Source organism: Propithecus coquereli, unplaced genomic scaffold, assembly GCF_000956105.1.
Source record: "Propithecus coquereli isolate 6110/MARCELLA unplaced genomic scaffold, Pcoq_1.0 Scaffold253, whole genome shotgun sequence".
Classification (NCBI taxonomy): domain Eukaryota; kingdom Metazoa; phylum Chordata; class Mammalia; order Primates; family Indriidae; genus Propithecus; species Propithecus coquereli.
Window position 1 is genome coordinate 3771517 of NW_012148097.1, and position 14977 is coordinate 3786493.

Genomic DNA, 14977 nt, shown 5'->3' on the forward strand with positions numbered 1-14977 from the left:
TTATCCTTAAAATATATAGGTACCAAAACAGTCTGCCAGGTTTCCTATGACCTCTGCCTTTCTTTCTTTTTTCTTTTTTAACAGAACATGAAGCAACTAGTACGTAGCGTGTAAAGCACGGACACGCTTTAGTCTCACAACACGGTCATAGCTCTCAAGCTCCACATGGCATCACCGTAGAGTGGCCTGATCTTGGAACAATGGCAAGGAAAGCAAGCCTAGGATTATGAAATGGGGCCGTGACTTCAGTGCTTTTATGATCTTGTTAAACCTGCTGACGAAGTGTTAACGTGCTTAATTAAAGGATTGTTGTCATTGTTCTCTAGGGAATGGATTTGAGGGAGGCTGGAGTTAATGCAGGGAGACTCTGGCATTGGTTCAAGAGAGTAACCTGGTCCCAGCTTGTTCTCTGCACTCCCTGCAAACTCCATCCCAAGGAAATGTAATCAGGGAATGGGATTCAGTTTGCAAGTAACAGAAACCTCTCTGGGCATTTCAGGAGCTAAGGATTGAATGCAGAGAAGTAGTGCTTTCTGAGTTGCTGGAGCGGCTGTACACTGGGGCTCAGGAAGGATTCTGGAGAGCTAGCCTGGCCAGGGAGCTGCATCTCAGTCACGAGGCTGGGAAATTAGGAAGTCTCTGTGCCAGCACTGGCTCCAAGATCACACCTCCTCAGCCACCTCCGGAACTGTTGGCTCCAGGACCACCCAACCCCTGCCAGATCTGACCAGCAAAATGGATATCCCACTTCCTCCCCTCTTAACATCCTCCCTAATTCAAGCCATCCCAGAAATTAGAACTAGGTTGCACACTCAAAGTTATTTTGGGGGTGCGCCTGATTGGCAGCACTGAAATCACATTTGAAACCGTAGCTATTCGGGAGTCTGGAAGTGTTGTTTTCAGCCTTCCAGCCCACACTGCAGGAACACACCCCAGAAGGAGGCAGGAATCACAGATGATGAGTGAGCACCTACCACGCCCTGTAAGTCAGGTTGTCACAGGGGCGACGGAGCATGGGGGATATATTCGGGATACGCTGAACTGCAGAATCTGCTGGACTTGGTGACTGATTCGATTCGATGGGGAAGGAGGTGGTAAGAAGAGGGAGGTGACAAGGGTAGTGTCAGAAACAAAACCATGCTAGGCACAGTGGGGCATGCCTATAGCCCCAGCAATTCTGGAGGCCAAGGTAGGAGGATCAGTTGAGCCTAGGAGTTCAAGATCAGCCTGGGCAACATAGTGAGACCCTGTCCCCCAAAAAATTTTTTTTAAAAAGTCCATTACATTAAGCCATATTTTTGCACTTTTTAGGAGCATTACTCCTGTCAGATTTTTTTAAATCCTAAAAATTTTAAATTGCTTTAAACAATGCTTAGTGAAATGACAAAACACTGTATCGTATCTACAGCAATGTGAACAAATTTCGAGAGCCAGGTGGTCTCAAGGCTTCCTCATACTTGTGAAATTCTTCAGGAAGCAGTACTACGTCTGAACATATTTTTTTTTCCTGCTACATTTTTGTCAATACCAGAAGTAGATGTCAAACAAGGATGTTGGCCCAGTGGACTCCCCAGCCCACCCAGCACGCGGAATGGCAGTGTCTCCCGGGGGGCCTCCAGATGGCCAGGGTGTTGTTCACGTGGATCCCCGGCACGGGGAACCCTTATCTCGGTTACCTTGCTGGGCCTAGAGCCCCAGCTGTGTGCTGATTCAGAGAAGCCTCTGTCCTTGTGCCTGGGTGAGGAGGGTTTAAAGCGCCAGGCAGCTGCCTTGCCCTGGGTTCCCGGCCCCTCCCCCCGGGGTGGGTGCCCAGGCTGGGAACCGTGTCGCCAGCAGGTACTTCTGAGCAGGCTTCCTTCCCCTACCGGCCGTGTGAGTGGTTCAGTCTCCCTCTGCAGTTTTCATCTTCCACTCTGGCATTGTTAATTGATAGGGATGGCATCGAGGTGACTGCCGAGCATCTCATTAGGTAGCAACTAAATTGGGTCATGGCTGCCCAGGGCCAATTGCTCAGGTGGCTGAACTCACAACAGCACTGGCAAGTCCCGCCACTCCCCAACACTTTTATCAAAACCTCTTTTGTCTCCCGGCCTTCTCACGTAAGCATGATGTACTCATTTGCACCCCTTAACCTCTCGTAAACTCATCGATGGGAAGTCTTGGTGGAGACATGAAAGTGTTTCAAATAATTCTCTGCCACTGAGACAGCAGCTGGTGCCCTGCTCCCCGGCAGCCACCTGCGATCGGGGCCCCCTTCTCTTGCCAAGAATGTGCTGGGCAGAGGCGCCCGCGCGTGTGCTGTGATTGGGAGGCAGATGGTTGCAGGTGTTGTGAGCACCTCCTCTCCCAGAGTGTATACACCGAGCTGGGAAACAGAATGTACACCCGCTGCTAGTGATGATGTTGCGACTCACATCTCGAAGCACAGCCTGCGTTCCTGAAGCTAGAAATAGGCCGTGCACTAAAAGGTATCTATTATTAAAAATACGTTTTCTTCGAGAGATAGCACATACGTGAATGTTCGTTTTCCAGGCTTGCCTCCAAAAGCCCACTTAACTCATCACCTAGCTTTACAATCCTGCATTTGCAGTTCAGAATAGTAGCAAGGAGCCTTGTGTGCGGTTCCCATGGTGTTTTAGCTTCTCCCTGATCCCGGGAGTTGATTGTTTGAACCCTAGCGTAGGACGTGAAGCTCATTCGTTGTCTTCAAAGTGGCAGGGGAAAGGCAAGGCAGAGCTGGCCGCTGGCTCTCAGAATTACCTGAAGGGCTTGTTAGACTACACTGCTGCGCTTGCCTGCAGAAGTCCGCATTCAGTGCGTCCGGGATGGGGCCCAAGAATTTGTCATTTCTAACTAGTCCCCGGGCGGTGCTGATGCTGCTGGCCACATGCTGAGGACACTGGAGTGTCATAGGAGGAAGTTAACCCTCTAAAGGACAACCGTATCTGAATTCTTAATAAGATTCTGTGCAACCAGCAGTGCCCTCTCCCGAAACGTGAATAAACCTCCTCGACAACTCGTCCCACACCATCCTTTATTGACGAGGTCCTTGTGCCGTCTGTGCTCGCGTTCCCTCGTTCCCTTTTTTCCTGAGCCTGGTGTCGGAAGCAGATGGGGGAGCAGAGTAAGTCACTCTCCTCAGGTCTCTGGAAGGTCGAACCTGCCTCGGGGGCATCAGCCAGCAGGTGCGCGTCCCTAGGAGCTCAGGGCAGGAGTGGAGCCCAGGGCAGGAGTGGGAGCAGCGCGGCAGGCAGCGCCTTCCTACTCTGCGTCCATGACGCAGAGCTCGGTTCTTCCGGAATCCCACTGACGCCGAAACCCACAGCTGTGGACTTTCCAGCAGTTTGGAAACAGAAGGCAGGACCTGAGCTTACGACACCCTCTAAGGATCCTCCAAGTTACACTCTTGGTCCAAAGAGGGACAGACAAGGGGCCGGGGAAGACATCTAAGAAGACGGGGCTGAGATCAGGGCTCAGCCTAACACCTTCCATATACCCCATCACCACCCGTCCTGTCTCTGCTCCCAGAACATCTCCCACTCTGGCATCCCCAAACACCCTACCTTGTGTGCCTCTCCCCAGCCTCTGCCCACCCCAACCCCTACCCCTGGTCTCCACTGACCTGGAGTTGAGAGCCCAGAACTGGAGCTTTAGCCACTTCTTTCCGGCGGAAGGAGGGCGTCTGTCCCCCTGATGGTGGGTGGGAGCACAGAACAGTGGCGGCCAGCCCCGTAGGCCTCATAGCCTGGGCGCAGGGACCCTGTATATTTGCACCTCTGGCCCAGACGTCAGCCGCGTGTGGACTTGAGTGCTGTGTCCACACCTGACACACACCAATTAGAGGGAACAAACACAGGTTTCTCTCCTGCAAATGGAGGGGGGAAAAAAATGACAGGATTGTTTTTATTTTTCTTATTAAAGAATAAAACTTCCTTGTAAAAAAAAAATAGTGTGAATGTTGTATTAATTAATACTAATTGATCAGTTTTCTCTCCAAGTAGAGCAGATAGCTTTACAGGGGAGTATAGGAAAACACAAGGGACATTTCCAAGGAACGAATAAGAATGATTAAAGCTCATATTTCAACGTTCACTATTAACTCTTGCCTTTATTTTTAAGATGACTTACAAAGTGTGGGGAGTGTTTTGGGATGACACCACAAAAGTTGGTTTTAATTTCAGGTGGTTACAATCCCCCATGCAGAAAGTTGTGAGGGCCCCGCAGCCCCGGGCCCTGGGAGCAGCCATGTGGGGTGACGAGGTGCTGGTCCCAGGGACGCCCGGGCTTCCCGCCTGCTCCCCTCTGCCCGCCTCCCTTTACGTTCCCCATGGTGGTTGGGACAGAAGAACACACGTGCCCAGACTTCACGCACCCTCCTTGCAGGCTTTTATAACCTGTCCCAGACTAAAACGTTACATTTTCCTTTTATGGGCAAATTATGTTTCTCACTGGATTTTCAAAAACGTGGACAAGACTTAATAGCACGTGTGACACAGTACTGGCAACAGTGCCGAGGTCCTTAGAGGGTGATTGTATTGTCCTTGTGATTGAGTCCGACTCGCTCTGTGCATGTCTCTCTGATTCATTTTCTATTTGCCCCCTCTAGTGGGATCTTGTGTGTGATAATGCCTGGAAGGTCCATATCGCTAAGTTCTCCTTACTGGTTGGATTAATCTTTGGCTACCTAATAAATGGATGCATTGCCGACTGGTGAGTACCGACGTGCCTGCCGCACGAACCCTTGGAACCCACAGCTAACGAGGAATGGTCAGTGTTAGTTTACTGTTGCTGAGTCTTTTCTCTGCCCTGGTGTTGGTGCCAGAGCAGACGGTTGAAGCTCTGCACAGTGCAGAGCTCAAGGAGTTGGCCCATGCGCCTAACAGACCATCTGGAAGTGAGAATTTAAATTCATAACAGTTCTCTAGCTGCCAGAGCCCAGCAAAACCAGCCTGCAGCCCTGCTTGCTACTGACATCAAGGTTCAGTTAGGGAGAGCTTGAGGATTTGTGTGCAGGCCTCAGGCCCCGGGGGATGGATGCAGGAGGGGCATTTAAACGTGGGGATGGGGAACTAGCGACTTCGCCTCCCATGAACGAGCAGGGTGGTGCTGATTGGCACCTCGGCCTCCTCGGGTCCGTGGGGAGCTGACCTTGAGAGAGAATGGCCGGGCTCTGCAGGCAGGGGAAGAGTGGGCGCCACAGGTGAGGATTCCTGTGCTTTGTCTGGGTGGCTGAGGATGTCTGGGTGCCTGGGGCAAAGCGTGTGGCTCAGGATGCAGCGATCAGCTTGGTAGGATGGAGACCGGGAGGGGACGCGGGCAGGGGAGACATTAACGACGATAATGGTGACGACAACACTAGCAGCTACACTTCCTGAATGAGGACTATGAACCAGGCACTGTGCTAAATATGTCCGTACGTTAAAATACCCTCCCAACACCCCTGTTGGGTAGATGTTATTACCTCTGTCCTATAGTTGAAAATCCAAAGCACAGAAGTTGAAGTAAAACCCCCGAGTTCACCGAGCGTTGAGCCCGAGAGCTGGGACTCGAAACTCAGCCGCGTGGCTCCAGAGCCGCCTCTCCGCCCAGGAGCTGTAGCATTTCTACAGAAGGCCCTCTGTGGTCACAAGGGCAGCAGCGGTGACATGTCTGAGCAGGGAGGCAGTTGCACAACATTGACAGGTTTTTCAGGTAGTGGAACTGCTCGGAGAGAGGCATGGTGTAACTGTTCCCCAATTTACATTCTTTAAAGGAATTTTTTTTTTTTTTTTTGGTGAATCAGGACATCCTGGGCCCAATGACACAATAAGGGCTGTGAGTGATAAGGAACAAACTCTGGGTCTCTGTGATACCCTCTGCACCCCTGGAGAACACTGGCCTAGGCAAGAGCCTGGGGGTCCAAGCAGAGGGTTCTTAGACCATGTTAAAGTTGTGGAAATTCCCTTCCCAAAACCGGCATCTGTTTGGGAGTTCCTTGCACTAACATACAATGTGACTTCCTGTGTGCTCGGAATCTTCCTCATCATGATTATAAATGCTTCTTATGGACACGTCCCCTGTGGACGGTAACAGAGAAGCAGTCAGTGACCTCTGGAGATCAATGCTGGGCCCCCCTGGAGGGGGTGCTTAGGGTTTTTTTTTAAATAAAATACGTGAGTTCATAGGTTTTCAGCATGAGCTCTACTGGTCTGAAAGATACTGTTTCCAAGAAATCTGCATTGAAAAAGGTTAGGAAGATACACTAATGTAATCCATGTCACCTCTTTCAAAATATGCAGGCCTGACTGAAGTTTTAGTGTCCTTATTCAATAACTGACTTAATAGGAAAGCAAATATGGACTTTGAATGAATCAGTCTGTAAAGGTTTAAATTGTTTAAAGGTGGTTTTGGTGACTTACTCTTGCACATACATGCAGTGTGGCCTCCCGGATCACACACCAGGCCTGGGGACAAAGGGTGAGAGAGTGCGGGTCTTGCTCTGCGAGTAAGCAGAAGTCTGACACCTCTAGTCCCCTCCTCTGCAGTGGCTTTTCCCAGGGTGCACGCAGATGGGCGAGGGGAGGCTCCCTGGAGTCAGGGCAGGCTGCTTGGGGTTCTGATGTTTGAACATTCTGAGCAGGCCTCCCTTTCAGTTTGAAAGTTTGGTGTTTTCCAACCTTGTTTTCTGGCATTTTGCTCCCTACTTAAGCCTTGCTTAAAAGGAAATAAACCCATTGAAAGGGAACTCCAGACTTCACAGCTGTTGGCCTGTTTCATAGCTGCATGGGGAAGTTGATCGAGTCACACGGTAAGCCTCCTACGACTGCAGTCAGCATAGGATAACATTTAAGTGGTACACTTCTTTCTCTAAAAAGTTACTTTTTAGCACCAAGTTTTGTTTGGGGATTTACACTGGGTATCATCATAGAATGTGTTCAGCTGTCTGAGAGGGATGCTGGCCACCGTCTCCTGCGGATGTGCACCCTGTCACTGCATCTGTCGCCGTGGCAGCTCTCTCACCCTTCTCCAGCCGCCCTGGGCAGCTGGCCACGGTGGGCTGCCTTGGAGGACCCCTGGCCCTCCAGCTCCTGGCCGAGCACAGCCAGGGGTAAGAAGATCCCCAGGGGAGAGGAGGGTGAGGCTGGGCATTTTCCTCCCAGCTTGGTCTCTGCAGGGCCAGAAGGGCCAGCTGCCTTCTGTCTGGGCCCTTCCACACGGCGCCTCTCTCTCTGGGGCCCCAGACCATCCTTCCCGCCACGCTCCCTGCTGTTAAGAGCTGCAAGATGGAGCCCCTTGCCTCCTGGGTTCTCGCACAGCTTGCTCACTCTTTTGTGAATAGTCGCTTTATTACAATCTCCTCCAGTCGCTTCATTTGAGTGGGACCTCTTATTTCCTGTTGAGACCCTGTGTCAGTTCTCTATGGCCGCTCTCACAAATTACTACATGCTTGGTGGCTTCTACAACACAAATTAATTATCTCGCAGTTCTGTGGTTCACAACTCCAACGAAGGTCTCCTGGGCTAAAATCAGGGTGTCGGCAGGCTGCATTCCCTTCTGGAGGCTCTGGGAGATCATCAGTCTCCCTGCTTTTTCCAGCTCCTGGAAGCTGCCAGCATCCCACGGCTCGCAGCCCCTTCCTCCAGCCCCAGAGCCAGCAGTGGTGAGTTGGGTCCTCGTGCTGCACTTCCTCCTGTTCTCTGCAGCCAGGGGAGGTTCTCCTTGTCATCAGACTGGACCTCCCTAGAAAGTCACCTCATCTCGAGGTCCGTAAGCTTAATCACATCTGCAGAATTCCTTTTATGATGAAAGGTAAAATAGTCACAGGTTCTGAGGACTAGGGCATGGACATCTTTGAGGGCCATTATTCTGCCCACCACAGACCCTAAGTGATAAAGTCTTCTGCCTTGCAGACAGGAATGTGGTTTTGTTAGTCATCACCAAGGGGGTTCTGCTCTAGGGCCCAGTTCATACCAAAGCTCCATGCTGGTAACTAATGTGTACTGAATGCTTGCTGAAGCGCTTGCCCATGTCCACACCTGTCCCCACCTGTCCACAGCCCTATCAGGTGGGCCTCCCCAGAACAGGCCTGGCCATTCCCAAGGTCACACAGCTCAGAAGTAGTAAGCTTGGATTCACAACCAGGACACTCTGACTTCAAAGACCATGTTTGCCCTGTAGTCCACAATGATAAGTTTTACTCACTGATTTTTAGCAGTCATGTGGAAGGGAGGAATTTAGGATGGTTTCTATAAGATTTAAAAAAAAAATCAAACATCTTTTCTAAAGTATCAGAACAGGGCAGACCATGTTTGGTGGCGTGAGGAATGTAGAAATGCAGGCAGGAGCGAGGGCTGGAACCCTGAGCTCTTCACTCTGTGTCTGCCCGTCGTCCGTTTTAGTGGATGTTCCCAACAGCTCTGCAAGGCAGGGTGCTCATCCCCACTTTCCAGACGAGGGAAGTAAAGGGAACTAAAAATGGATAAGTTAGATTTTGTTTTCTGTCATTTTAGGAGAATGACTAAGCTATATTTTAAGTTTACTTCTGTAAATGAGTTGGGTTTGGACAAAATCATCTACACAGTCTTCCCTGGTGAGGGCTCCATGGCCCAGCACCAGTCAAAGGAAGTCACAGCTAAAACCTCAGGACGGGGTAATTGACTTACGTTTGCATTGGGACCGCAGCCTTGGCCTCATTTCACTAAACCAAAGTGACTAATGCGGATGGTTGGAACCTTAAAAAGTTCTGAGTGAAATTCTGTTTTGTTGTTCCTTTCCATGAATTAACATCCAAATCCTTGAGAGGGTGAGGCCATGCCTGCCTTTTAGCAGCTTAATTAACAGCTAACTTACAGACCATAAAACTCACTGGTTGTAAGCGCACAATTCAATTCGCAGAGTTACCCAGCCATCACCACACGCAGAGTTTAAGGCATTCTCATCACCCGAAAAGGATGATGGAAATGTGCCCGTCTGTGGTCATTCCGCATTCTTACCACCAGCCCTGGGCAGCCACAAATCTTTTGTTTCTCTATATTTGCCTTTTCTGGGCATTTTGCTTATATGTAGACGCCTTGTAATAAACACATCTAGGACAGTTCAGCCAGCCAGCTGCCCTTTGCGATGTTGGTGTACTAGGTCTGGATTGCCCCCCTTTTTCTCTGGACAGATATTGATAACATCCACTCTGCCCCAGTTTGCTGTGAGTTATCCTTTTAGACCAAGCTGGTTGTTTGATGGAGAGTTATTGTTGCAATTTTATTCCTAATGAGTTAATGAGGGGAAAGATGGAAAATTAGCATGGGAGGATGGGTAACTGATGACCTTCCTTTTCCCAAGGACCACCCGCCACTGTCCTCCCAGCCACCTACCACTGTCCTCCCAGCCACCCCTAGAAACACATCGCCCCCTAGTGGTCACCAATCTGACTCCGGCCAGCTCCGTAAGCTGTGAGTTTAGCATGTCTGTGGCCCTTTCCAGAAACTCGGGCCTAGGCACCCTCCGACGACCCCTTGCTGCTGTGGGCTTCATTGTTAGTTCTCTATCAGATCCACACCAGGTATTTAAAGTTCAGGCTCTCTCAGCTTAGTGTGTGATCCCTTAAAAATTACTTCTTGTCATGTAGCTGAAACAAACTGGCAGGTGGCTTGGTCCCGGCTCTGTTAGGCTGTGTGTAGAACCAGGTCCCTGACTTAGCTGACAACCCAGAGAAAGGACGTAAAGCCACTTTGCTCAGTGCCGTGTTGGCTTTTTATCCAGTTCCAAAGGTCAGTGAGTTCCCAAGACATTTTATGCTGAGTGTGTCAAGGTTCACGTTTGGGACATTATTATTGATTTTGTTCCTCTTGCCTTGAATTATCCCTGTATGTACTCAGAAATAGACTCAGCAACAGGAATTATGTTGGTTGATCTCTGGTCCTCGTCTCCAGAATTAGAGTAGAGGGCTGGGCTAAGTCTCCCCGACGGCCTTTCTACCGTAGAATACCCGTGGTGTTCTATGATCTAATGTAGTGGGTGTGGTATGAGACTTTTAATGTAGGACTTATTCAACATATATTGAGTGCCTGCTGGATACTGGGTTTCAGCAGCTGGCATCACTGTCTTATTTCGTAACGATTCGACTTTTTTCCTCTCCATATACAGGGTCGGCCGGCGGCCTGTGCTACTGTTTTCCATCATCTTCATCCTGATCTTTGGACTGACCGTGGCACTGTCAGTGAACGTGACAATGTTCAGCACACTCAGGTTCTTCGAAGGATTTTGCCTGGCCGGAATAATTCTCACACTGTATGCACTACGTAAGTAGGAACCTTCATAAATACTCCTGAAAAAATTAGCCGAAGTATTATTACCTGGGAGGTTCTGGGAGAGGTATTGTGCATGCTGGTTGTTTGGGATGGCAATCTTTTGGAAGCACGAACTTTAAAGAGTTGCGAACAAGCCTTTTCAGGCAATGCCACACGATGTGTGCTCAATCCCGACCTCCGGATTGGGTTCAGTGCACATCAAAGGATATGGAAGGTTGTGGAATTGCTTGGAGAAGTGGCAGCCAGCCCGTTGCTGGCTTGGAGCAGCTTTTGCTTTCTTCCAGAATTTTCTGCATTGACATTCTGTGCCCTTCTATCCAGTGCGTAATTGGGTATCGCTGTACGTGGTTCCAGGAGAGCATGCCAAGTACCTGTTACCGTGCGCTCTGGACTTAAGTGTTTTCGTTGACTCTTTAAGAGTTTTTCTCCTTTTTTTCTTTTCCCTAAGCCCATACAGAGTCCAAATTTTCCACATTCTCATGTGCCTCTATATGACTTTAAGTGGTCTGGAACTGAACCCTAAGCATTGATACTGGAAGAATAAATGGCAAGATCTGGTAGTGTTTGCTCTTTTCAGGATGAAGAGAAATTTCTTCCATCGATCTGTCTTGTTTGTTGGCCGCATTGACTCTGCTGTCAAATATGGTTATGTTTCACTTTTTTGTAGTTGGTGTTTTCTAGAACACAACCATAAGCCCGTGAGGAGAAGGAAAGTTTTAGGCACAGATGTTTGATGTATTTTCTAGTTGTATACTTTTTAATCACCTTGTAGAAAGATCTGCCGGGAATACTGGAAGATGGGTTGTGATAGGTTTTGTCTTTTTCTTTCCTTTGACAACATGGGAGTTAAGTACAGATTAAGTAGCAATTTCCAGTGTGATAAAATAAGAATAATTATAATTCTCTTAAATTTGCATATTAAAGACTTCTTTTATATAGTTAAAATTTTTGTCCCGCTAGAAATATAATCAATTTATGACATAGTTTTATAGCCACAGGGAAGAAACAGGTGTAGAAAATGGCTATAGGTGTATTCTTCTAAATCCATAGTGTGCAGTTTGTCATCCTCCTCAACATTAGTTAAATTGTAGTTTCCTAGAGATCATCTTTTCCAGTTTATTTGCATTTATTTTGGAACCCTTATCACTTGGGAGTTCCTTAGGAACGTGTGTGTGACAGGATTGGCGGGTCTAGGTGTTGGGTGTTCAGGGGTTTGTTTGTTTCTTTGAACAAATATCATGGGTATTGGGCTTGAACGTTCCCAGACAAAATGCCCGTGCCATTCTGTGGCCCTGATCCCTGTCTGTGTGTGCAGAGGAGGCAGCTGTTGCCTACACACGTGCAGGCGTGCTGGGGATGCTGGGGGCTTTTCCCAGGCAGCCATCCCTGCCAGACTGGCTCTCTTGGGAGGCTGGCAATCCTGTCCTTCCACATGGACAGCCATTGACGGGGACGGCTCTGCACTTTGACAAAATACAATAGTCGTGCTTTAAGAGCTCTGCAGAGAGTATTACCTCAACCTCACCACCCCCAGGTGAGAGCGTGTTCATGGAAAATTGCCTTACTGCGAAGTTGGCATATTGGTTTTATCTTGAATGCCAACTGCTGATGATTGGTCGAGGCTGCCAGAGAACTGGGAGAAGACTTCTGAGGACACATGGGGGACTCAGCAGAAGAGAACTCCTTGAGCCATTAGCCACGTCTGCCAGTATTAAGGAAGGAGGGGAGGGGAGGACTGCACATGTAGCTGTCATTTGCCATTTGGAGGGACTATCCCCGAATTAAGCCATACCAGGAGTGAATTGTACCTGAACAGCATTGTTTCAGCCTCACATAGAATTATTTGATTGACTTGCATTGTGATAGCAGGCCCTATGAAACCTGTTGCTGTATTTACTGTAAATAATGAGACTGAGGATGTTTTTTTCGTTTGATTACATAGTGAGCTCTTTATAGTAGAAAGTTCTCTTCCACTTTAGAACCATACAAAGAGTGTGCCTCTCCTAGGAAACTGCATTGCTTTTATCTCCGAGGCACGGAATTGTATGACCCAGGCATTTGGAAATTTTTCTGGGTAGTAAATATCTTAGGCTTTTTGGGACATATGGTCTTTGTCGCAGCTACTCCACTCTGCCTTTGTAGCATAAAAGCGGCCATAAATAATACGTAAATAAGCAGACGTGGCTGTGTTCCAATAAAACTTTATTTATAGAAACAGGTGGTGGACCAGATTTGGCCAGTGGGCCATAATTTTTTGACCACTGATGTAAGTGATTCATGTGTGGGCCTGACCACACAAGCCTTCGATTCTGACCTCTATCCTAGTTTCATCTTAACTTCCCTACTTTAATTTCTCTTTTTCCCATTTTTCTATCTCCATAATTTGTCTTATTTTGTTGTATGTATTTGTGTAAGCAGCCTTAAATTTTTTCTGCAGTAAAGCAAGGCATAAATAAGTGGTCATATTTTCTTAGATGGGGACTACAAATCAAACATCATGACAAAGCCCATTGTAGTGACAATGTCCGAGTATCAACCTGTGACCACTGTCTGACCTAATAAAGTATCTGGGGTAGCACAAGTAAAATAAAGCAAAAGGATATGAGTGACAACTTGGAGTTTATTGAGATAACATCTAAACAATGAAAGTTGGGGGGTTTGATTGAGAGATGGCAGAAGAGCCAAGTTCGGCAAAAGATAATCGCAAAAAGGAGATAAAGCTGTAGTGGGCAGGTGGGACTGGGGCAGGATGTGGGGGGATGGGTGGAGGGGGTGGCTCGTGTCTCTGCACATGTGGCAGTCTTGGGAGAAGGCAGTGGCTGGTGCCAGGAAGTTACGAGAGGAACTCGCAGTGAATAAGACAGGATGACTAAATGTCTAACTTAGTGTACTTCGTATCCCTTTACATACGAGTAGTATATGTGCTTAGGTAATGCTTGGAAATTTGTTTTGCTTGAAGAAAGTGATAAGCTGGGTCACCGGGTTGAAGTACTTTTTGACTCTAAAGAGAAGTTTAAAACTTTGGGACATTGATTATTTGGAAGTTATGTTTTTAATGGTCCCAACTTTTCCTCCCCCTTCAACCATAAGGTTTTTATCTCACTTAATGCATCTGCTGGAAAGGCCTGTGTTTTCTCAGAACAGAGCTGGATATCGCTTTTTTTAGTCTTGCAGGTGCTTGGCAATGTAAGTTGGGAAAGTAATGATTTTTGCAGTTTTAGTTTCTTGTGTAGCTTGCCATAAGGGCGGACTCTTCCTTTTGAGAAATGCTGCTGACTTGTGAAAATTTTCTGCTTTATTTGCAAGGCTCCTTAAGGTTTTTTGTTTTGTTTTTTTCCTGCTCTGGCTTTTTTCTAAGGTATATTCTGATTAATATTCTACCCTTTAAATTTTTGTTTCCTTCACGTTGCCAAAGGAAGAAGTGGTTGTGTAATTAGGACATAAAGTAGAGGTTATTGGCATCTTCCCAAAGAGTCTTTACGCAGAAGTGGAGTGCATGTTGGCAAGAGCAAGAGAGAACAAGCCAAGCTGAATGGGCTTACGCAGCCCACAGTGGCTGTCCCTGAGCCCATCACGAGACCCTGAAATAGTTAAATGCACTTGGGCTGTATTAGTGGCTTAATTCAATCTTTACCTCTAGAGACACATGCACACACACACACACGTACACACACACATACATGGTAAAAAAAAAAAAGAAAGAAAAAAAACTTCTAGACAAAGGGCACAGACCAAGAAAAGCAGCAGTAGATCACATTTCCCCATTTGTTTGTGAAAATAAAGTCTTGTCAAAGACTAGTCACTTCTCAGTGTGGGCAGACGTGACTGCTATGGGGTGGATCCTTCTCCCAACCGGGATTCACAGCGTCCCAGACAGCAAACATACCGCACTGTTTAAGAAGTGTCTTTCTCCAGATAAAGCCAGTGAGAGGTTATTATTTTGTAAGTTGATCTGATGTTAGATATAGTAAGCCCTGTGGGAGAGAAATACATTTTTTAATATAAATAACTTTTTTTTAGTTTCTCTCCTCATTTGATTCTACCTTTTCCCTCCCCACCTCTAACAACCTCCTCCAACTGCACTTTCCCTATTTGGAAGAATGAATAATACCTTTTGCTGACAAAGAGACCAAACCTTCGTTACTGTGGGCAAATGAAAGTAACTTTTTCCCCCAAACAACAATGAACGATTTTCTTGAGCAGTTCTCTCAGAGATGTTCTTAGTATAATAATTCTGCTTAAACCCAGACAGCCTAAATAATTGGATGAATTTTACACGCGATCCAGGAGTGAAGAGAAATTTTACAGCTGACTGACTGGCTGATTACTTTGCAAAATGAGAAGCCAAGTCTAGACTCAGCTGGTCAATGGACTCGGAGGAGCCTTGCGTCCGCTCTGGGCGGGGTGCCGTTCTCCTTCTCACGTGACGCTAATGGTCTTAGACTCTCTGGGAAGCGGCTGAGTGATTTCTAATGTGCTGGTGTAGAATAACTTTTTCTTTCTCGTTCTCTCGCATGTTTTTATACTTTGATGTTTCTCTGAACTAATATTCCTTGCAACGTACTTCAGTCAACAGGATTGTTGAGCATCACCGCTATGCTGTACATAGAAAGCAAAATAACTAAAGGGCGCCATGTTGTGAGTTGTCGAGCTGTGGAACGAGCAGAACGGAGATCGCCCACGTCACTTAGGAG

The 14977-nt window shown here is 47.6% G+C and overlaps 1 protein-coding gene across 1 annotated transcript in view; it reads left to right on the forward strand.

Moving 5' to 3' along the window:
- LOC105812514 (solute carrier family 22 member 23-like) overlaps positions 1–10274 on the forward strand; it is a gene marked incomplete at its 3' end in the record, with an annotated part of 58205 nt that extends 47931 nt beyond the window's left edge. Inside the window, exons 2-3 of the mRNA XM_012646994.1 lie at positions 4607–4710; positions 10120–10274. Of these exons, the coding sequence (XP_012502448.1) occupies positions 4607–4710; positions 10120–10274 (259 nt within the window). The remainder of the gene's footprint in view (positions 1–4606; positions 4711–10119) is intronic.
- Positions 10275–14977: the final 4703 nt, after the last annotated feature.